Below are 25,446 nucleotides of genomic sequence, written 5' to 3'. Positions count from 1 at the left end.
TATGTTATCTATCTATCTTAATTATATATATATATATATATATATATATATATATATATATATATACATATAAGGCTCGCTGGCCATCTGTCGGGAGGGCTTTAGTGGTGTCTTCTCACCCAGCAGCATGGGCTTGAATTTGGGGTCTTTTTCCCTATCTATCTATCTGTCAATCTATTCTATGTATTCGATATACTCTATCTATGTTATCTATCTATCTTAATTATATACATATAAGGCTCGCTGGCCATCTGTCGGGAGGGCTTTAGTGGTGTCTTCTTACCCAGCAGCATGGGCTCGAATTTGGGGTCTTTTTCCTGATCTATCTGTCTGTCAATCTATCTATTCTATCAACTCTATGTATTCTATGTATTCGATATACTCTATCTATGTTATCTATCTATCTTAATTATATATATATATATACATATAGGGCTCGCTGGCCATCTGTCGGGAGGGCTTTGGTGGCGTCTTCGCACCCACCCTTCCAACCCTATGACCCCATGAATCACCGCCAGCGACAACGCCGACCTGCTTTTGTCCCTTTGGGTGTGATTGACATCTCCGCATGTGATTGACATTGGTGCATTGTCCGGCGTTCTGCTTTGCTCTTTTCTCGGCCAAAACAATGCTTTTTTTCGCCCCGGCTGCGGTGAACACCCATTCCTGTGCCGGACGGACGGGGTGGCATCGCCAGGGAGGGACTGTCGGCCACGTCACGACCACGTTTCCCGGCCCAGGTTGTTTTTGCAAAGGCCTCCTAATCCCAAAGAGAAACAACTCCCCTTTAGTTTTGCTTTTCTAATAGATCTATACAAGTAGGACGTCAACAAGGGTGGGGTCCCGAGCAGAGTTCCAACAGCTGCGCGTTTATTGTTGTCTTCGGTTGCCTTTCGGAGGGATCTATACGGCCTTATCCTGAGGAAAATTCCAAGCGGAGGCCAACTGTATTTTGGCTCCGCCCACCCCTATGGTATGGGATTCCTTCCTAATAATAATAATAATAACAACAACTATATAATAATAATAATAATAATAATAATAATAATAATAGTTTGGTCCCAACTGTATTTTGGCTCCGCCCACCCCTATGGTATGGGATTCCTTCCTAATAATAATAATAATAATAACAACAACTATATAATAATAATAATAATAATAATAGTTTGGTCCCAACTGTATTTCGGCTCCGCCCACCCCTATGGTATGGGATTCCTTCCTAATAATAATAATAATAATAATAATAATAATAATAATAATAATAACAACAACTATATAATAATAATAATAATAATAATAATAATAGTTTGGTCCCAACTGTATTTTGGCTCCGCCCACCCCTATGGTATGGGATTCCTTCCTAATAATAATAATAATAACAACAACAACTATATAATAATAATAATAATAATAATAATAATAATAATAATAGTTTGGTCCCAACTGTATTTTGGCTCCGCCCACCCCTATGGTATGGGATTCCTTCCTAATAATAATAATAATAACAACAACTATATAATAATAATAATAATAATTTGGTCCCAACTGTATTTTGGCTCCGCCCACCCCTATGGTATGGGATTCCTTCCTAATAATAATAATAATAATAATAATAATAATAATAATAATAATATCAACTATATCATAATAATAACTATATAATAATAATAATAATAGTTTGGTCCCAACTGTATTTTGGCTCCGCCCACCCCTATGGTATGGGATTCCTTCCTAATAACAATTATAATATTAATAATATCAAGTATATAATAATAATAACTATATAATAATAATTATAATAATCATTGTTTGTTCCCAACTGTATTTTGGCTCCGCCCACCCCTCTGGTATAGGATTCCTTCCAAATAATAATAATAATATCAACTATATAACAATAATAACTATATAATAATAATAATAATAATAATAATAATAATAATAATAGTTTGGTCCCAACTGTATTTTGGCTCCACCCACCCCTCTAGTAAGGGATTCCTTTCCAAATAATAATAATAATAATAATAACTATATAATAATAATAATAACAATAATTATAATAATAACTATATAATGGTCCCAACTGTCTTTTGGCTCCGCCCACCCCTCTGGTATGGGATTCCTTCCAAATAATAATAACAACTATATAATAATAATAATAATTGTTTGGTCCCAACTGTATTTTGGCTCCACCCACCCCTCTGGTATGGGATTCCTTTCCAAATAATAATAATAATAATAATAACTATATAATAATAATAATAACAATAATAATAATAATAACTATATAATGGTCCCAACTGTCTTTTGGCTCCGCCCACCCCTCTGGTATGGGATTCCTTCCAAATAATAATAATAACAACTATATAATAATAATAATAATTGTTTGGTCCCAACTGTATTTTGGCTCCGCCCACCCCTCTGATATGGGATTCCTTCCAAATAATAATAATAATAATAATAATAATAATAATAATAATAATAATAATAATTGTTTGGTACCAACTGTATTTTGGCTCTGCCCACCCCCCTGGTCTGGGCTTCCTTCCAAATAATAATACAGTAATAATAATAATAATAATAATAATAATGGTTTGGTCCCAGCGTATTGGGTTTGAGTCTGATGAGTCTGGTCTGGGATCCCTTCCAAATAATAATCATAATAACTATTACTATTAATAACTATATAATAATAATAATAATAATAATAATAATAATAATAATAGTTTGGTCCCAGCTTATTGGGTTTGAGTCCTACGAGTCAGGTCTGGGATTCCTTCCAAATAATAATAATAATAATAATAATAATAATATATTATAATAATAATATTTAAAAAAATAAAAATGCCTCCAATGGCCCTTCTGTGGTCGAAGGTCGCCCTCTAGTGGCAAAGCAATGAATCCACTGGATTGTTGTGAATTTTCCGGGCTCCAGAAGCACTCTCTCCTGACATTTCACCCACATCCGTGGCAGGAATCCTCAGAGGCGAATCCACTTGTTGAGAATATTTCGGGCAGATTTATTATTGGGTCCCTGCGAGTTTTCCGGGCTGTCTAGGCCATGCCCTAGAAGCACTCTCTCCTGACATTTCGCCCACATCTATGACAGGCATCCTCAGAGATGAACTACAACTCCCATCATGCCAGGTTGACCCCCCCAGAAACTCTCATCCCGTCTAACCCGCTGACTTTGAAATTGACGGGCATTTTTTGGAAGGCGTGAAGTCAGACGAGATGCCCTCGGTGTCATCACGGGTGGGGTATTTCTAAGCGTGTGGGTGAACACGCCAAGGCATTTCAGAGGTCCCGAAATAGGTTGTTGACATGACGGAGCGTGAGTCATTTCAATCTGCTTGTAAAAATAAACTATTTTCGGGCAGTCCAGGAATTTTCGGGCCAGGGTAGAAAGGTAGGTAATGATAGTGTGAATCATCCAAATCTGGTTGAGAGCGTTCCGGAGAAACTCAATTTTTTGCTTCTCGTAAACTTGGCTCTGTTAAAATTCACGAGTAAACTCGTAGTATGAAATTGTAGAGTTTGAGTTAAGACTAGAATGTGAAACGATGTTTGAAGGAGTCGGACGGAGAACTGCTGTTGTCCGGCATGTTGTGTATATAAGATGTACATATCCTGCCATAAAGTTCAAGCCGCTGTTTACAGCTGAAAACCGAGAAGTCTGAACTTCTCAAGTTCACGAGTAAACTGTTGATGTAGTATGAAATTTTAGAGTTTGAGTTAAGACTAGAATGTGAAATGACATTTAAAGGAGTTGGACGGAGAACTGCTGTATATAAGATGTACATATCTTGCAATAAAGTTCAAGCCGCTGGTTACAGCTAAAAACGAGAAGTCTGAATTTTGTTCCTGAGCCAATGACAGATTTGTTGGGAGAGGGATTGAGACTGACGGAGGTCATTCGTCTCAATTAACCTCACGTATACGTAGTTTCCGACGGACCCCTCAACCTCTGAGGATCCCTGGGGGTGAAACGTCAGGAGAGAGTGCTTCCGGGGCACGGCCAGATAGCCCCAGAGAACTCCCAGCAACCCGATAATAAATCTGCCCGAAATAGCGGGAGAAATTGTTAGGATCCCTGACATAGATGTGGGCGAAATGTCAGGAGAGAGTGCTTCCGGAGCAGGGCCAGATAGCCCCAGAGAACTCCCAGCAACCCGATAATAAATCTGCCCGAAATATCAGGAGAAACTGTTAGGATCCCTGCCATAGATGTTGGCGAAACGTCAGGAGAGAGTGCTTCAGGAGCACGGCCAGATAGCCCAGACGACTCCCAGCAACCCGATAATAAATCTGCCCGAAATATCGGGATAAATTGTTAGGATCCCTGACGTAGGTGTGGGCAAAACGTCAGGAGAGAGTGCTTCTGGAGCATGGCCAGATAACCCAGAGGACTCCCAGCAACCCAGTAATAAATCTGCCCGAAATATCGGGAGAAATTGTTAGGATCCCTGCCGTAGATGTGGACAAAACGTCAGGAGAGAGTGCTCTCAGAGCACGGCCAGATAACCCAGAGGACTCCAAGCAACCTAATAATAAACCTGCCTGAAATATCGGGAGAAATTGTTAGGATGCCTGGCGTAGATGTGGGCGAAACGTCAGGAGAGAGTGCTTCCAGAGGTTTTGGCCTGAAGGATTCTGGGGGTGGTTTGAACCCCCTCAACCACCCCTTTGGATACGGACTTGTGTGTATTTATACTCCATATATACATACCTCTGACAGTTACCGGAACGAACGAGACAACGATGAGTCAGGAGAGATGGCTTGTCGCGGATATCGAGTCACCTCAGCTTCTATATCCGAAGCCTGGCTATATATAAACCTGGGTGTCTGTCGCACGGCGAGTGAGTAAACACGGAGATGCCTTTCAAGCTGAATGACGTCCCCGAAATACTCCATTTCCTCATGTGTTTTCCCCAGAATTAACAAGACAACGACGAGTCGGTCACAGAGTTAGGAGAGATGACTTATCGTGGATATCGGGTCACCTCAGCTTCTATATCCAAAGCATGGCTAGATATAAATCTGATGAAACGTGCTGAGTATCTGTCGCACGGTGCCGATTTAGGCGCGTACGTAAACACGGAGATGCCTTTCGGGCTGAATGATGTTCCCGAAATACGGCATTTCCTCATGTGTTTTCCCCAGAATTAACAAGACAACGACAAGTCGGTCACAGAATTAGGAGAAATGACTTATCGCGGATATCGGGTCACCTCAGCTTCTATATCCGAAGCATGGCTATATATAAATCTGACGGAATGTGCTGAGTGTCTGTCGCACATTTAACAAGACAACGAGTCGGTCACGGAGTTGGGAGAGATGATTTCCCGCAGATATCAGGTCACCTCAGCTTCTATATCCGAAGCATGGCTATATATAAATCTGATGAAACGTGTTGGGTGTCTGTTTCACGGTTCCGATTTAGGCGAATACGTAAACACGGAGATGCCTTTCGGGCTGAATAACGTTCCCGGTTCCGATTTAGGCGAATACGTAAACACGGAGATGCCTTTCGGGCTGAATGACGTTCCCGAAATACTCAATTTCCTCGCGGGCTTTGGTATAAAAAGCCAAGCGGCTCCAAGAGAGAGGCAGAACATTACGAAGAATCTGAATCTTCCGCAACAACGATGCTGTGCCGACTCCACCTCTCCGGTCCCTCTCGGAGTCCTCTCCGGAGTCTCCGGACTCCTCTCCGGAGTCAGATCTTATGGCCGAGAGCCGGCTCACTCTTTGAAAACATGGAACGAGAGATGGACGCGATGTGGGACCTCTTGACCGGCAACTGGAGACCCACGGCTACAACGACGACGAGCACGAGTATCCGACGAGAAACAAAGCACAGTTCGGACGCCACGGCCCCGTTCGCCGTGACCCAAGACATGACCGGGTTCGACCCGGAGGAGTTGGTGGTCAAGCTCTGTGGGGAGAAGATCGTCCTCACCGGGAAGAAGGCCACCCGCACGCCGGACGGGCCGTTCCGCTACGAGGTCTTCCGGAGGGAGTGGGACGTGCCGGAGAGCGTCGACCGCGAGCGCTTGAGCTGCTCCATCTCCAGCGAAGGGAAGCTGCGCATTGAAGGCCCTGCATCAGAACCGGCGCCACGGACCGTCCCGATCGAAGTCCGGCGGGCGGAAAACCCCGCCGGACCGGAACCGGAACCCGAAGCCGGGGAAAACAGCCGGGCACAAGGTTAGGAGAGAACGGACTTGGAGACAACTGAGTATTTACAACTGGAGTAAATAGATAAGAAAGAACTTCGACTCGGTCGTATCCCGTTTCTCGCTCTCAACGAACTTCAGATATTCATCGGATATTCCCGAACTCGATCCCGATCTTGACCTGAGTTTGGGAGAGACAACTGAGTACACCGAGTGGCTGGACTAAATAGATAAGAAAGAACTTCGACTCGGTCGTATCCCGCTTCTTGCTCTCAATGAACTTCGGATATTCATCGGATATTCCCGAACTCGATCCTGATCTTGATCCAAGTTTGGATTTAACTATCCACATGACACATGGTGGTATTGATACGGATTGTAGTACGACACAAGCACGTGTAATGCCAACTATTGATGAATTGGTTATTGATGAATAAATGCTTTGAACTTCAGGTCGCTTTTGGGTCTTGTTTTGGGTTGTTTTGGGTTCTTGTTTTGGGATGTTTTGGGTCTTGTTTTTAGGGCTTGTTTTGGGTTGTTTTGGGTCTTGTTTTGGGAGGTTTTTAGGGCTTGTTTTGGGTCTTGTTTTTATGTCTTGTTTTGGGTTGTTTTGGGTTGTTTTGGGGTCTCATTTTGGGTCTTGTTTTAGGGTGTTTTGGGGTCTTGTTTTAGGTCTTGTTTTGACATCTTGTTTTGGGTTGTTTTGGGTCTTGTTTTGGGTTGTTTTGGGTCTTGTTTTTAGGTCTTGTTTTGGGTTGTTTTGGGTCTTGTTTTGGGGTCTTGTTTTGGGTTGTTTTGGGTCTTGTTTTGGGGTCTTGTTTTGGGTTGTTTTGGGTCTTGTTTTGGGTCTTGTTTTTAGGTCTTGTTTTTAGGTCTTGTTTTGGGTTGTTTGGGGTCTTGTTTTGGGTTGTTTTGGGTCTTGTTTTGGGTTGTTTTGGGTCTTGTTTTGGGGTCTTGTTTTTAGGGCTTGTTTTGGGTTGTTTTGGGTCTTGTTTTTATGTCTTGCTTTGGGTCTTATTTTGGCTTGTTTTCGGGTCTTGTTTTGGGTCTTGTTTTGGGTTGTTTGGGGTCTTGTTTTGGCTTGTTTTGGGTTGGAACTAGGTCTTTTTCGCTGGGCTTAACTACACAATATAAAGTAAAGAAATGAAGCATAGACTCTACAGTAATGAGGCAATAGTAGTGGGCACAGACTATTGAGGAATGTCTTGTCGAAAGCTTTCATGGCCCGGGAGCGGGGTGAGCTCCCGTCTGTCAGCTCCAGCTTCCCATGCGGGAACTTTTTTTACTTTACTTTCTATTTCATTCTCATCACACCAGAACATCTAGGATGAAATTGTCCTTCACTTGGGTGGTGGCGACGATGCCGTTTGTAGAGGACATTGGCAAGGATCTCTTACATTGCTCGCTACAACACTGGGGTGTCTGTGGTGGAGGACAAACAGAACATGTAGGGTGACATTATCCGCGTATGAAAGCCTTGACTTGGGTGGTGGGGACGATGGTGTTCGTGGAGGACGTTGGCAAGGCATTCGGACATTATAACACTGGGGTGTCCGTGGTGGAGGAAACACAGAAAATCTAGGAGGAAATTGTCCTCACTTGGGTGGTGGGCAGGATAGTGTTTGTGGAGGACATTGGCAGGGCTCTTGGACATGTTTACATCGCTCCCACTAACATTGGGGTGTCCGTGGTGGAGGAAAAACAGAACATCTAGGGTGACATTACCCTCGTATGAAAGCCTTGACTTGGGTGGTGGGGACGATGGTGTTTGCGGAGGACGCTGGCAAGGCTCTTGGATATTATAACACTGGGGTGTCCGTGGTGGAGGACAAACAGAACATCTAGGGTGAAATTGTCCCTGTCTGGATGGGTGGTGGACAGTGTGGTGTTTGTGGACAACATTGGCAGGGCTCTTGGACATGTTTACATCACTCGCTATAACACTGGGGTGTCTGTGGTGGAGGCAGAACAGAACATCTAGGGTGAAATTATCCCTGTCTGGATGGGTGGTGGACAGTGTGGTGTTTGTGGACGACATTGGCAGGGCTCTTGGACATGTTTACATTGCTCGCTATAACATTACCCTCGTATGAAAGCCTTGACTTGGGTGGTGGGGACGATGGTGTTCGTGGAGGACGCTGGCAAGGCTCTTGGACATTATAACACTGGGGTGTCCGTGGTGGAGGCAGAACAGAAAATCTAGGGTGAAATTATCCCTGTCTGGATGGGTGGTGGACAGTGTGGTGTTTGTGGATGACATTGGCAGGGCTCTTGGACATGTTTACATCGCTCGCTATAACACTGGGGTGTCCGTGGTGGAGGCAGAACAGAAAATCTAGGGTGACATTATCCTTGACTTGGACGTGGCTTTATTCCAAGGGTTCCCCGATCCCTGTAGGTCAACTCCTATGGGGTTTATAGACTCGTACGAGTGACCTGGGGAGCGATATCGAGGCCGAGCGGGACGATATTTCGGCACTACGTCCCTCGCTTTGGCTCCCATATTGTCGTTCCTTCCTCAGAGAGAGTCGGAAGGAGGGAAAGCAGAAAGGTGAGAGGAAGAGGTGTGAAACGTCCACGGTTCCGGGTCTCCGCCGCTTCGACGTGGGGTGGGCGGGTCGGGAAACAACACTGTGCCGGTGTCCCCGCCCCCCGCCTCCGAATCCCGCCCCGCGGTCCGAAATCGCGTACCGGTTGTCCCAAGCCGAGCGGAACGGGGTGGGAAGCGGGGAGAGGAAGAGGAAGGAGGGCCACCCCGCCGCCTCCTAGTTCCTGGCGGCGATGACGACGGAGAGGGCCACTCCACCCAGGGCCACGGCGGTGGCCCCGAACAGCCACTTCCAGGGGATCGACTGGGAAAAAACGAGACAAGGAGAAAACATAAAATCATACAATATCGTGGGTTGTTGTGATTTTTTTTGGGCCGTACGGCCACGTCCCAGCGGCATTCTCTCCTGATGTTTCACCTGCATGTCTGGACCCATCACCTACCCAGGGCGCCTTGTCGTTGCTCTTCGCGGGGAGGTGTCCGGACCCCGTGTTGCCCAGCATCTTGCGGTACATCTCCGTCTCCACGCTCTTCTGGTCGGCGTGCTTCTTGGCCAGCTTCGAGAGCTCCGCGTGGATGGTCTAATAATAATAATAATAATAATAATAATAAAAGATCTTAGCCGGCATTTGGAAACAATAGACATTGACAAAATCACGATCTGCCAACTGCAAAAGGCCACCCTACTGGGATCTGCAGCATCATCCGAAAATACATCACACAGTCCTAGACACTTGGGAAGAGTTCGATGTGTGTCATAATAAAATAATAATAATAATAATAATAATAAAAGCCGGCATTTGGAAACAATAGACATTGACAAAATCACGATCTGCCAACTGCAAAAGGCCACCCGACTGGGATCTGCAGCATCATCCGAAAATACATCACACAGTCCTAGACACTTGGGAAGAGTTCGACGTGTGTCATAATAAAATAATAATAATAATAATAATAATAAAAGCCGGCATTTGGAAACAATAGACATTGACAAAATCACGATCTGCCAACTGCAAAAGGCCACCCGACTGGGATCTGCAGCATCATCCGAAAATACATCACACAGTCCTAGACACTTGGGAAGAGTTCGACGTGTGTCATAATAAAATAATAATAATAATAATAATAATAAAAGCCGCATTTGGAAACAATAGACATTGACAAAATCACGATCTGCCAACTGCAAAAGGCCACCCGACTGGGATCTGCAGCATCATCCGAAAATACATCACACAGTCCTAGACACTTGGGAAGAGTTCGACTTGTGTCATAATAAAATAATAATAATAATAATAATAATAATAATAATAATAATAATAATAAAATCTGCATTATTCCCCTCGAGCTGCGATGTGAGGTTTAGAATAAAATAATAATAATAATAATAATACCATTATATTATTTCAATAAGATATTATAATTAATATAATTATATCATTATGTTATTTCAATAACATCATTCTATTATTGTATTTTATTATACTATTATAATTACTATTTTAATAACATTATCATTATTATATTATAATAATGTATTATATTATAATAATATATAATATAAAATATATAATACAATATAACAATATAATAATATAATATATATTTATATATATAATATATAATAATATAACATAATAATATATAATAATAATAATATATAATATATAATAATAATATAATAATATAATAATAGTATAATATATATTTCAATAACATCATTCTATTATTGTATTATATTATACTATTATAATTACTATTTTAATAACATTATCATTATTATATTATAATAATGTATTATATTATAATAATATATAATATAAAATATATAATACAATATAACAATATAATAATATAATATATATTAATATATATAATATATAATAATATAACATAAAAAATATATATAATAATATATAATAATAATAATAATAATAATAATAATAAATATATAATAATAATATAATAATATAATAATAGTATAATATATATTTCAATAACATCATTCTATTATTGTATTATATTATACTATTATAATTACTATTTTAATAACATTATCATTATTATATTATAATAATATATTATATTATAATAATATATAATATAAAAATATATAATACAATATAACAATATAATAATATAATATATATTAATATATATAATATATAATAATATAACATAAAATATATATAATAATATATAATAATAGTATAATATAATACAATAATAGAATGATGTTATTGAAATAATATGATATAACATTATCATTGCTATACTATAATGATATAATATTATTATATCATAATAATTTATAATATATAATATAACAATATATAACATATAATATTTATATATAAAATATTATTTATATATATATAAAAGCATATTATATTGTTATAATTATTCATTATTATTAATAATAACAATACTTTAATAATATGATAATTATATTATTATTTCATTATATAATAATAATAATAAATCTGCGGGATGACGTTTAGAATAAAATAATAATATTTTAATAATATGATAATTATATTGTTATTATTATTATTATTATTATTATTAGAAAGCTCTTCCTCAGGTTGAGTTGGATCAAAGCTCAAAGGGAGAATGGAGGGAGAGGAAATAATAATAATACTAATTTAATAATATTTTCATTATATGAATATTATTTTATATAATTATAACTATTTATTATCGTTATTACTACTATTAGAAACTCTTCCTCAGGTTGAGTTGGATCAAAGCTCATAGGGAGAATGGTGGGAGAGGAAATAATAATAATAATTTAATAATATTATCGTTATATTATTATTATATTAATAATTATAATTAGATTATTATTATTATTATTATTATTATTATTATTATTATTATTATTATGAAGCTCTTCCTCAGGTTGAGTTGGATCAAAGCTCAAAGGGAGAATGGTGGGAGAGGAAATAATAATAATAATTTAATAATATTATCGTTATATTATTATTATATTATTAATTATAATTAGATTATTATTATTATTATTATTATTATTATTATTAGGAAGCTCTTCCTCAGGTTGAGTTGGATCAAAGCTCAGAGGGAGAATGGAGGGAGAGGAAATAATAATAATAATTTAATAATATTATCGTTATATTATTAATTATAATTAGATTATTATTATTATTATTATTATTATTATTATTATTATTATTATTATTATTATTAGGAAGCTCTTCCTCAGGTTGAGTTGGATCAAAGCTCAAAGGGAGAATGGTGGGAGAGGAAATAATAATAATAATTTAATAATATTATCGTTATATTATTAATTATAATTAGATTATTATTATTATTATTATTATTATTATTATTATTATTATTAGGAAGCTCTTCCTCAGGTTGAGTTGGATCAAAGCTCAAAGGGAGAATGGAGGGAGAGGAAATAATAATAATAATACTAACAATAATTTAATAATATTTTCATTATATGATTATTATTGTATAACATAATGTTTTGGTGCTTAATTTGTAAAATCATAACCTAATTTGATGCTTAATAGGCTTTTCCTTAATCTCTCCTTATTATCCAACATATTCGCTTATCCAACGTTCTGCCGGCCCGTTTACGTTGGATAAGTGAGACTCTACTGTATTATTAAATTATTATTATTATTTATTTCCTCTCCCTCCATTCTCCCCTTGAGCTCTGATCCACCTCAACCTGAGCTTCCTAAGGACTCGTTCGAACGGCTTCTGAGTCTCGGGCGAGATGGCCGTCTGCCGGGAGGGCTCGGGTGGTGTACCTTGTTGGCCGGCTCCAGCTTGAGCGCCGCTTTGAGGATGGGGATGGCTTGGCTGTACTCGCCTTGCTGGGCCAGGACCTGCAACGACGAGAAAAGAAGAAGAGGCAGGGAAATATTTCATGGTGCCGGGACCCGGCAACCCACTTCCGATCTCGACCACGTACCTACTAGGCATGTCCCACCTTTGCGTCCATCGTGGAAGCTTCTGATTGGCTGGGGAGCGGCAGCCATGTTAGGCTGCGCTAAGCTCCCATTCAAGGTAGGTTGCAGATACAAAAAATTTTTTTTTAAAATATTTTTTAAAATATATTTTAAAAATTTTATGGGGGGAAAAAAATTAACGAAACATTAAGAGACAATTAAGAGAATGGGCCAACAGTGGTTCGAATGACATTGCTGGTTGCGCTGTGAGACAATGTCTCGGAATGCGTCTCAAAAAGCGAGAACAATCCGAAATAATTCCGATATACGATTCAAAACGATTTTTTGGACATGTCTAATGCGTCTCAAAAAGCGAGAACAATACGAAATAATTCCGATATACGATTCAAAACGATTTTTTGGACATGTCTAATGCGTCTCAAAAAGCGAGAACAATCCGAGATAATTCCGATATACGATTCAAAACGATTTTCTGGACATGTCTAATGCGTATCAAAAAGCGAGAACAATCCAAAATAATTCCGATATACGATTCAAAACGATTTTTTGGACATGTCTAATGCGTATCAAAAAGCGAGAACAATACGAAATAATTCCGATATACGATTCAAAACGATTTTTGGACATGTCTAATGCGTCTCAAAAAGCGAGAACAATCCGAAATAATTCCGATATACGATTCAAAACGATTTTTTGGACATGTCTAATGCGTATCAAAAAGCGAGAACAATACGAAATAATTCCGATATACGATTCAAAACGATTTTTTGGACATGTCTAATGCGTCTCAAAAAGCGAGAACAATCCGAGATAATTCCGATATACGATTCAAAACGATTTTCTGGACATGTCTAATGCGTATCAAAAAGCGAGAACAATCCAAAATAATTCCGATATACGATTCAAAACGATTTTTTGGACATGTCTAATGCGTATCAAAAAGCGAGAACAATACGAAATAATTCCGATATACGATTCAAAACGATTTTTTGGACATGTCTAATGCGTATCAAAAAGCGAGAACAATCCGAAATAATTCCGATATACGATTCAAAACGATTTTTTGGACATGTCTAATGCGTATCAAAAAGCGAGAACAATCCGAAATAATTCCGATATACGATTCAAAACGATTTTTTGGACATGTCTAATGCGTATCAAAAAGCGAGAACAATACGAAATAATTCCGATATACGATTCAAAACGATTTTTTGGACATGTCTAATGCGTCTCAAAAAGCGAGAACAATCCGAGATAATTCCGATATACGATTCAAAACGATTTTCTGGACATGTCTAATGCGTATCAAAAAGCGAGAACAATCCGAAATAATTCCGATATACGATTCAAAACGATTTTTTGGACATGTCTAATGCGTATCAAAAAGCGAGAACAATACGAAATAATTCCGATATACGATTCAAAACGATTTTTGGACATGTCTAATGCGTATCAAAAAGCGAGAACAATCCGAAATAATTCCGATATACGATTCAAAACGATTTTTTGGACATGTCTAATGCGTATCAAAAAGCGAGAACAATCCGAAATAATTCTGATATACGATTCAAAACGATTTTTTGGACATGTCTAATGCGTATCAAAAAGCGAGAACAATCCGAAATAATTCTGATATACGATTCAAAACGATTTTTTGGACATGTCTAATGCGTATCAAAAAGCGAGAACAATCCGAAATAATTCCGATATACGATTCAAAACGATTTTCTGGACATGTCTAATGCGTATCAAAAAGCGAGAACAATACGAAATAATTCCGATATACGATTCAAAACGATTTTCTGGACATGTCTAATGCGTATCAAAAAGCGAGAACAATACGAAATAATTCCGATATACGATTCAAAACGATTTTCTGGACATGTCTAATGCGTATCAAAAAGCAAGAACAATACTAAATAATTCCGATATACGATTCAAAACGATTTTTTGGACATGTCTAGTACCTACCTTTCCCTTGCGGAAGAGAGCCTTGACGTTGTCCGGCTGCTGCTCCAGGACGCGGTTGCAGGAGCGAAGGGCCGCCTCGTAGTGGTCCAGCTTGAGTTGAGACGCGGCCAAGTTGTTGAGACATTTCACCTTCACCTCCGCCAGCGCAGACTCCTCCTCCGGACTGAAATCCACTGCAAATAAGGAAGGAAAAAGAGCCGAATTACAGCCTCACGTGGACTAGAACTCCCATGAGGCTGATGGTGAGAGACCAAGAAGGGGTCGAGCTTCACCACCACCGTCCGTCAAAAGACTGACAGTTCAAACCTATATATATGTGTGTGTATAATAATATCATTATATTATTATTTTTAATAATATCATCATTATATTATTATTATTATTATTATTATTGTACTATTATTAATATTATCATATTATGTTATTATTAATAAGAGTATCATTATATTATATTATTATTATTATACTATTATATTATACTATTATTAATATTTTACTATTATTGTATTATGTTATATTATTAATAATGATATTATCATTATACTATTATCATTCTACTATTATATTATACTATTACATTATACCATTATTAATATTTTAATATTATCACATTATATTATTACTAATATTATCATTATATTATCATTCTACTATTATATGATACTATTATTATTTAAATATCATATTATATTATTATTAATAATAATATTATCATATTATTATACTATTACATTATATTATTATTAATATTATCATATTATTATTATTTTACTATTATCACATTATATTACTATTAATATTATCATTCTATTATTTTCATTATACTATTATACTATTATTATTTTAATATTATCACATTGTATTATTAATATTATCATTATATTATTATTATACTATTACATTATACTATTATTAATATTTTAATATTATCACATTATATTATTATTAATATCATTATATTATTATACTATTACATTATACTATTACTAATATTTTAATATTATCATTATATTATTATTATTATACTATAATACTATTATTAATATTTTAATATTATCACATTATATTATTATTAATATCATTATATTATTATACTATTATATTATACTACTATTAATATTTTAATATTATCACATTATATTATTATTAATATTATCATTATATTATTATTATACTATTACATTATACTATTACTAATATTTTAATATTATCATTATATTATTATTATTATACTATTATACTATTATTAATATTTTAATATTATCACATTATATTATTATTAATATTATCATTATATTATTATTATACTATTACATTATACTATTACTAATATTTTAATATTATCATTATATTATTATTATTATACTATTATACTATTATTAATATTTTAATATTATCACATTATATTATTATTAATATTATCATTATATTATTATTATACTATTACATTATACTATTACTAATATTTTAATATTATCATTATATTATTATTATTATACTATTATACTATTATTAATATTTTAATATTTACGTATATATATATATATATATATATATATGTGTATACCTTTTGAGCTGGAGCCCACGATCTTGAGGGCGATGTCGTAGGAGTTGATGGCCAGGACGTAGTCGGCCCGCTGGTAGTGGACGTTGCCCCGCTCCCGCTTCCGGTTGGCCCTCTCCGCCTTCTCCGTCCCGCTCAGCAGCTCCACGTCCGGGGCCTCCTGGGCCTCCAGCAACTCCACCTCCAGGGCCAGGTTTGCCTCGGGGGGCACCACCGGGATCCTGTCCGGAGAGACCGAGAACGTGAGGGCTCGCTCCGAGCGAGGTGCCGGGTCCCGCTCCGGGGCGCGTTGCGCATGTTGTACCTCCCCTGCGGGCCGTAGCAGTACTTGGCGTCCGAGAGAATCAGCGCCGTCTCTCCCATCTCCATCAGCTGGACGCAGAGGTCGAGGGCCTGCGAGGAAGGAAGATAGAGAATTCCTATACGCCGACGATAGCGTACTCTGAGCACGTTCCAAAGAAGATTCCAAAAAATCAGTAGATGATCAGAACGTTCTGAAACTTGGCAGGATTACAGTCGTCAACGTTGCCTACAAGTGTGCCAAGTTTCATCCCGATAGCCGTGAAGATGACAGACAAACGAGCCTCGAGTTGGTCCAACTGTTTTCCTTGTCAGCCAATCACTCAGCTTTCTGGCGGGATGCCTGTGACTGGCTGAGAAGGGGAAAAAATTCCTAAAAATCAGTGGATGATCAAAAGGTTCTGAAACTTGGCAGGATTACAGTCGTCAACGTTGCCTACAAGTGTGCCAAGTTTCATCCCGATAGCTGTCAAAACGATGGACAAACGAGCCTTGAATTTTTCCCACTGATTTCCTCGTCAGCCAATCACCCAGCTTTCTGGCGGGATGCTTGTGACTGGCTGAGAAGGGGAAAAAAATCCTAAAAATCAGTGGATGATCAAAAGGTTCTGAAACTTGGCAGGATTACAGTCGTCAACGTTGCCTACAAGTGTGCCAAGTTTCATCCCGATAGCTGTCAAAACGATGGACAAACGAGCCTTGAATTTTTCCCACTGATTTTCTCGTCAGCCAATCACCCAGCTTTCTGGTGGGATGCCTGTGACTGGCTGAGAAGAGGAAAAAATTCCTAAAAATCAGTGGATGATCAAAAGGTTCTGAAACTTGGCAGGATTACAGTCGTCAACGTTGCCTACAAGTGTGCCAAGTTTCATCCCGATAGCCGTGAAGATGACAGACAAACGAGCCTCGAGTTGGTCCAACTGTTTTCCTTGTCAGCCAATCACTCAGCTTTCTGGCGGGATGCTTGTGACTGGCTGAGAAGGGGAAAAAATTCCTAAAAATCAGTGGATGATCAAAAGGTTCTGAAACTTGGCAGGATTACAGTCGTCAACGTTGCCTACAAGTGTGCCAAGTTTCATCCCGATAGCTGTCAAAACGATGGACAAACGAGCCTTGAATTTTTCCCACTGATTTCCTCGTCAGCCAAACACCCAGCTTTCTGGCGGGATGCTTGTGACTGGCTGAGAAGGGGAAAAAATTCCTAAAAATCAGTGGATGATCAAAAGGTTCTGAAACTTGGCAGGATTACAGTCGTCAACGTTGCCTACAAGTGTGCCAAGTTTCATCCCGATAGCTGTGAAAATGACAGACAAACGAGCCTCGAATTTGTCCAACTGTTTTCCTTGTCAGCCAATCACTCAGCTTTCTGACCGGATGCCTGTGACTGGCTGAGAAGGGGAAAAAATTCCTAAAAATCAGTGGATGATCAAAAGGTTCTGAAACTTGGCAGGATTACAGTCGTCAACGTTGCCTACAAGTGTGCCAAGTTTCATCCCGATAGCTGTCAAAACGATGGACAAATGAGCCTTGAATTTTTCCCACTGATTTCCTCGTCAGCCAATCACCCAGCTTTCTGGCGGGATGCTTGTGACTGGCTGAGAAGGGGAAAAAAATCCTAAAAATCAGTGGATGATCAAAAGGTTCTGAAACTTGGCAGGATTACAGTCGTCAACGTTGCCTACAAGTGTGCCAAGTTTCATCCCGATAACTGTGAAAATGACGGACAAACGAGCCTCGAATTCGTCCCCGATAATGAAATAATTACAATGCTTCGGAGATTCGGATTACGAACCGAAACGGGACGCCTCCAAATCTTTTCGAAACAAAGCGGGGGGCATCTGGATCTCCAAAACGAATTACTGATCAGATTTGGCCGCTTTGCATAAACAAGACCCCAAACAACCCCAAACAAGACCCAAAACAACTCAAAAGGAGACCCAACAAGACCCAAAACAACCCAAAACAAGACCCAAAACAACCCAAAACAAGACCCAAAACAAGACCCAAAACAACCCAAAACGAGACCCAAAACAACCCAAAACGAGACCCAAAACAACTCAAAACAAGACCCAAACCAACCCAAAACGAGACCCAAAACAACCCAAAACGAGACCCTAAACAACTGAAAACGAGACACAAAACAACCCAAAACGAGACCCAAAACAACCCAAAACAAGACCCTAAACAACTCAAAATGAGACCCAAATAATGTTGTAGATCAGCCACCAGAGGCTGATAGTTTAACTGATGATTTAGAGAGGATTGTGAGCTTTCCTGTAGTTGATTCGGAGAGGATTGTGAGTTTTTCCTGAGGCACAACCATAAATGATGGTTCTCTCTGTGAGAAAACCGACTCGGGAGTCATAAACCAGGGGAGTCAGAAGTAGCAACAGTGGACAAGGAACCGAGTGAGGTGCTGAGTGATGAGGAGGGTTCCCGCGGGAACCCACCTGTAGCTTCGGAGATCAACAAAAGTCTTTGTTTACAAACCAGAGCCGGAAAAGTTGTAAAGGGAATTCACGGGAAACGGAACGATTTCATGGTAGTCTATTAAACAAGTTGTTTACTTTACAAGTAGCAACAGCAGATGAGGAGCCTAGTGAGGAGCTGAGTGATGAGGAGGGTTCCCTGGGGAACCCACCTGTAGCTTCGGAGATCAACAAAAGTCTTTGTTTACAAACCAGAGCCGAAAACGTTGTGAAGGGAATTCACGGGAGACAGAACGATTTCATGGCAATCTATTAAATAAGTTGTTCCTGACCTGCATGACGTCACAGTCTCCGAGCGTGAAGGTGAGTTGGGGCTCCTCTTCCACCTCCGTCCCGTCCTCCAAGGAGGCCTTGAGCCGCACCGTCACCTCCTGGCCCTTGACCGGCTGGCTCTCCCGGCCACGACCCGCCACCAAGACCTTCTTCTTTAACAAGCCACTTCCTAGACGGAGAACAGAATAAACAGAGGGAAAAATATTATTAGTCCTAATAATAATATTATTAGTCCTAATAATAATAATATATCATAAAAATATAAATATATATAAAAATAATTATATATTATAAAAATGTCCAGAAGCGTGCAGAAGAATGAGGAAGTACTCCATCAAGGGCTCGGTTGATATATTATTATTATCAACCGAGCCCTTGATGGAGTACTTCCTTGTTCTTCTGCACGCTTCTGGACATTTTTTATAGTGTCGTAAATTAGTTATTAGCAGAGTTGCGCAGCACAAGCGTGCTGGGCCCATAACCCCTGTTAATGTGGATGATGGATGTGAGGTAGATTTATTGAGACACTTACAGACTTCCGTCTCAATAAATTAGCCTCCCCGCATACTTAACAATGGCTGGGCACTCAATTCAACGGGTGAAACGTCAGGAGAGAATGCTGCTTCTCGAGCATGGCCATACAGCCCGAAAAACTCATGGCAACATAACGGGACATCTGAAAAGGGCAATATTTTGGAAAATCCCACCAAATCAGATCCGAACCTAATACGTCGAGCCACTCCGGGGCCTCCTCGTCGGCGCCGCCGTCCTCCTCCGCAGGGGTGTCGTTGTTCTCCTTGGCGGGGACGTCTTCCAGAGGCGGGAGGCCACTCAGATCCTCGTCCTCATCGTGGTCCAGGACCTCGAAGTCCTCTCCGCTGTCCATCAGGGACGGGGTGGCCTTTTCCAGCTCCGGGGAGGCCAGGTCCATGAGACTGGCGCCGGCCCAGTCGGGAGAGATGTCGTCGGCCCCGCCGTCCCCGTCGGAAGACATGGCACCGGCCGAGCTGTGAGTGATACATGTATATATTAGACATGTCCAAAAAATCGTTTTGAATCGTATATCGGAATTATTTCGGATTGTTCTCGCTTTTTGAGACGCATTCCGAGACATTGTCTCACAGCGCAACCAGCAATGTATTTCAAACCATTATTGGCCCATTTTCTAATTGTCTCTTAATGTTTCGTTAATTTTTCCTCCCCCCCAAATTTTAAAAAATATATTTTAAAAAATATTTTTAAAATCATTTTGTTTCTGCAACCTACCTTGAATGGGAGCTTATTTGCAAATTTGATGAGGATAGCTCAAGAAATGAGGGCGGGAGAGCCCTGTAAAAGTCCCCCCCCCCTTGGGTTCCTTTTTTTTGGGGGGGGGGATTGCGCATGCGCGTCCCCCATTTTAGAAACATTTAGAATCATTACGAATTTTCGGAAATATCCGAAATTTTTGGGTGAAAAAATCGGAAATACTTTCTATATCAAAGCGCCAGCGCCCCCTACTTCAGAAACGAGAATTGAAACATTTTTTCCTAATCTATATATATAAAAGAGTGATGGAATCCTGGCGACCGCCAAAACAACAAAACTAAACACCCCACAACCTCGAAAATTGACAACATGACCCCTCATCCACGCCTCTAGGTTGATACAAGAAAAAGAAAAGAAAAATAAAGTCCAAATTAGAGGGAGATGAATAATTGTTTTTATCCAATTGCTGCCAGTTAGAAGGCTAAGCTTGGTCTCCTAACAACCCACTCAGCTCAGGGGACAGGCAGAGTTAGGCCTCACTTAGGCCTCTTCCACACTGCCTATAAAATACAGATTATCAGATTTTAACTCGATTAGATGGCAGTGTAGACTCAAGGCCCTTCCACACAGCTATATAACCCATATAATCTTATATTATCTGCTTTAACTGGATTATCTGGACTCCACACCTTTACCCTTGACCTTTAACTACCACCAATTCCTCAATACTTTATTTGCCATACCACCAGACTTCGCCACAGCAACGCGTGGCTGGGCACAGCTAGTGTATATATATGTAATGAAAATCTAATATATGTAATGGGTGTTTTTCCCATGGGGTAAACAACAAAACCACTGGACCAAACGACACCAAATTTGGCCACAAAAGACATCGACATCCCATCTACGTCTTTCAATAAAAAAACCTAGAAAAATAAAGTCCAAATTTCAATAATGTCCGTTTTTACCATGGAGTAAACAATAAAACCAGTGGACCAAACCACACCAAACTTGGCCACAAAAAACATCGACATCCCATCTACCTCTTTCAATCAAAAAACCTAGAAAAATAAAGTCCAAATTTCAATAATGTCCGTTTTTACCATGGAGTAAACAACAAAACCACTGGACCAAATCACACCAAATTCGGCCACAAGAAACATCGACATCCCATCTACGTCTTTCAATCAAAAAACCCTAGAAAAATAAAGTCCAAATTTCAATAATGTGCGTTTTTACCATGGAGTAAACAACAAAACCACTGGACCCAATCACACCAAATTCGGCCACAAAAGACATAGTCATCCCATCTACGTCTTTCAATCAATGATGTGCGTTTTTACCATGGAGTAAACAACAAAACCACTGGACCAAACGACACCAAATTCGGCCACAAAAGACATAGTCATCCCTTCTATGTCTTTCAATCAAAAAACCTAGAAAAATAAAGTCCAAATTTCAATAATGTGTGTTTTTACCTTGGAGTAAACAACAAAACTACTGGACCAAACGACACCAAATTTGGCCACAAAAGACATAGTCGTCCCATCTATGTTTTTCAATTAAAATATATATATATTTAATGGTATGTTGATGAGCCTCCTCCGCCAAAGCACAAAACAGCTCTGGCCGCAAGGAAGACAACTAACTAACCCACCGGCGAAACAGGTTTGGTCGGGGTGGTTATGGGGCCGGGCGAGATGCAAAGCGGTGATAATTTTACAATTATTTTATGTGCTATTTTATGTGGTTAGCTTGGAAAAGAAGCCAGGAGAGCGAGACTTTAATAAAGCCGAATAAAGTGGGTTTCCGAACGGCCAACACTCGAGCAGTAAATATAATATTATTCTATTTTATTTATTTATTGTGTCAGAAACGATATAATATAATAATAATATAATATATTACACTGGTTTATTTATTTATTTATTGTGTCAGAAGCGATATTATAATATAACAATAATATAATACATTACACTAATTTATTTATTTCTTTATTGTGTCAGAAGCAATAATATAATACCAATATAATATATTACACTAATTTATTTATTTCTTTATTGTGTCAGAAGCAATAATATAATACTAATATAATATATTATACTAATTTATTTATCGTGTCAGAAGCAATAATATAATATAATAATAATATGATATATTACACTAATTTCTTTATTTATTTATTGTGTCAGAAGCGATATTATAATATAATAATAATATAATATATTACACTAATTTATTTATTTCTTTATTGTGTCAGAAGCAATAATATAATACTAATATAATATATTATACTAATTTATTTATCGTGTCAGAAGCAATAATATAATATAATAATAATATAATATAATACACTAATATCTTTATTTATTTATTGTGTCAGAAGCGATATTATAATATAATAGTAATATAATATATTACACTAATTTCTTTATTTATTTATTGTGTCAGAAGCGATAATATAATACTAATATAATATATCATACTAATTTATTTATCGTGTCAGAAGCAATAATATAATATAATAATAATATAATATATTACACTAATTTTTTTATTTATTGTGTCAGAAGCGATATTATAATATAATAATAATATAATATATTACATTTATTTATTTATTCATTGTGTCAGAAGCAATAATATAATATTATACCAATTTATTTATTTATTGTGTCAGAAGCCATATTATAACAATAATATATTACACTAATTTCTTTATTTATTGTGTCAGAAGCGATAATATAATAATAATATATTACACTAATTTATTTATTGTGTCAGAAGCAATATAATAATAATATAATAAATTACACTAATTTATTTATTTCTTTATTGAGTCAGAAGCGATATTATAATATAATAATAATATAATATATTACACTAATTTCTTTCTTTCTTTATTGTGTCAGAAGCAATAATATAATATAATAATATAATATATTACACTAATTTCTTTCTTTATTGTGTCAGAAGCGATATTATAATATTATAATAATATATTACACTAATTTCTTTCTTTATTGTGTCAGAAGTGATAATATAATATAATAATAATATAATATATTATACTTTATTTATTTATTGTGTCAGAAGCAATATTATAATATAATAATAATAATATAATATATTACACTAATTTATTTATTGTGTCAGAAGTGATAATATAATATAACAATAATACAATATATTACACTAATTTCTTTCTTTCTTTATTGTGTCAGAAGCAATAATATAATACTAATATAATATATTATACTAATTTATTTATCGTATCGGAAGCGATAATATAATATAATATAATAATATTATAATATACTAATTTGGTTATTTATTGTATCGGACGTGATAATATAATAAATATAATAAATATAATAATATAATATTATAGTATACTAATTTGTTTATTTATCGGGTCGGAAGCGATAATATAATATAATAATAATAATAATAATAATATACTAATATATTCATTTATTGTGTCCGAAGCAATAATATAATAATAATAATAATAATAATAATAATATACTAATATATTCATTTATTGTGTCCGAAGCGATAATATAATAATAATAATAATAATAATAATATACTAATATATTCATTTATTGTGTCCGAAGCAATAATATAATAATAATAATATACTAATATATTCATTTATTGTGTCCGAAGCGATAATATAATATAATATAATAATAATAATAATAATAATATACTAATATATTCATTTATTGTGTCCGAAGCAATAATATAATATAATAATAATAATATACTAATATATTCATTTATTGTGTCCGAAGCAATAATATAATAATAATAATAATATACTAATATATTCATTTATTGTGTCCGAAGTGATAATATAATATAATAATAATAATAATAATAATAATATACTAATATATTCATTTATTGTGTCCGAAGCGATAATATAATATAATATAATAATAATATTATACTAATATATTCATTTATTGTGTCCGAAGCGATAATATAATATAATATAATAACAATATTATACTAATATATTCATTTATTGTGTCCGAAGCGATAATATAATATAATATAATGTTATACTTATTTATTTAACGTGTCAGAAGTGATAATGCAATATGTAATAATATTATAACATAGTAACAATATAATAACATTATTATTATTGTAATATTGTTTCTGACATTATAAATAAATAAATTAGCACAATATTATATGCTAAAAGCAAGGCAGCCAGTTATTTTTCCCACCCACAGATATATATATATATATAAATGAACCCCACTTGCCTAGTTTCCAACCTCTGAGGAGGCCTGCCACAGATGCAGGCGAAAGGTCAGGGGAGAGTGATGCTGGGGCATGGCCAAGCAGCCCGGAAAAAAAAAAAAACTTACAGCAACCCAGACAACACAGAGCAGGGACTCACTTTTACCGCCCACCCCAGGCACCCCAGTTGCAAGGCCTTCGCCCCAAATCCGCCCCGCTTTGCTTACAAAACACTCACCTGGGCCCAGGAATGGCTCACTTCCGGGGTTCCGCCCCCTTTTTTAGATCACCTGACGGCCGGGGAGGCGGCTGATAGGCTGGGAGAGCCGCCACTCCAGCCTGACCTCCGCACGCCCCCATTGCGCAACCGTCTTAAAGGGACAGGCGCTGTATTTACCACCCGCTTCCTGCTCGTGCCTTGGAAGACTACACTTCCCGTCACCCTTTGCGTCCTTTCAGGGGGCGGGGCTTAGTTCTCTTCCCTCTCCACCAATCATAACAAGGCAGAGGCGGAGCCAGTGACTTTCACATAACACAGCGAGGGGGCGGGGCTTAGTTCTCTTCCCTCTCCACCAATCAAAACGAGATGGAGGCGGAGCCAGTGACTTTCACATAACACAGCGAGGGGGCGGGGCTTAGTTCTCTTCCCTCTCCACCAATCAAAACGAGATGGAG

The 25,446-nt window shown here is 37.3% G+C and overlaps 2 protein-coding genes across 3 annotated transcripts; one reads left to right on the top strand and one right to left on the bottom strand.

Annotated features, from left to right (window-relative positions):
• Nucleotides 1-5,590: 5,590 nt before the first annotated feature.
• LOC103282359 (heat shock protein 30C) lies at nt 5,591-6,629 on the top strand. Its single transcript, XM_062959391.1, has one exon. It carries the CDS (start codon nt 5,647-5,649, stop codon nt 6,211-6,213), a length of 567 nt encoding a protein of 188 aa, XP_062815461.1. The 5' UTR covers nt 5,591-5,646; the 3' UTR covers nt 6,214-6,629.
• A 2,164-nt stretch (nt 6,630-8,793) lies between these two features.
• fkbp8 (FKBP prolyl isomerase 8) lies at nt 8,794-25,193 on the bottom strand. Of its 2 annotated transcripts, none has more exons than XM_062959389.1 (9): nt 25,010-25,193; nt 19,987-20,270; nt 19,263-19,432; nt 16,506-16,594; nt 16,205-16,422; nt 14,638-14,810; nt 12,505-12,582; nt 9,169-9,306; nt 8,794-9,029 (listed from the first exon to the last, which is right to left on the bottom strand). In XM_062959389.1, exons 2-9 carry the CDS (start codon nt 20,255-20,257, stop codon nt 8,943-8,945), a joined length of 1,224 nt encoding a protein of 407 aa, XP_062815459.1. In that variant the 5' UTR covers nt 20,258-20,270; nt 25,010-25,193; the 3' UTR covers nt 8,794-8,942. The 2 variants fall into 2 exon arrangements, with proteins under 2 accessions (XP_062815459.1, XP_062815460.1); XM_062959390.1 differs by lacking the exon at nt 25,010-25,193 and adding an exon at nt 24,795-24,992.
• Between the last annotated feature and the right edge of the window lie 253 nt (nt 25,194-25,446).

The sequence above is a fragment of the Anolis carolinensis genome, unplaced genomic scaffold (genome assembly GCF_035594765.1).
Source record: "Anolis carolinensis isolate JA03-04 unplaced genomic scaffold, rAnoCar3.1.pri scaffold_7, whole genome shotgun sequence".
Taxonomy (NCBI): Eukaryota; Metazoa; Chordata; class Lepidosauria; order Squamata; family Dactyloidae; genus Anolis; species Anolis carolinensis.
This window is presented reverse-complemented; position numbering and strand designations above follow the sequence as displayed.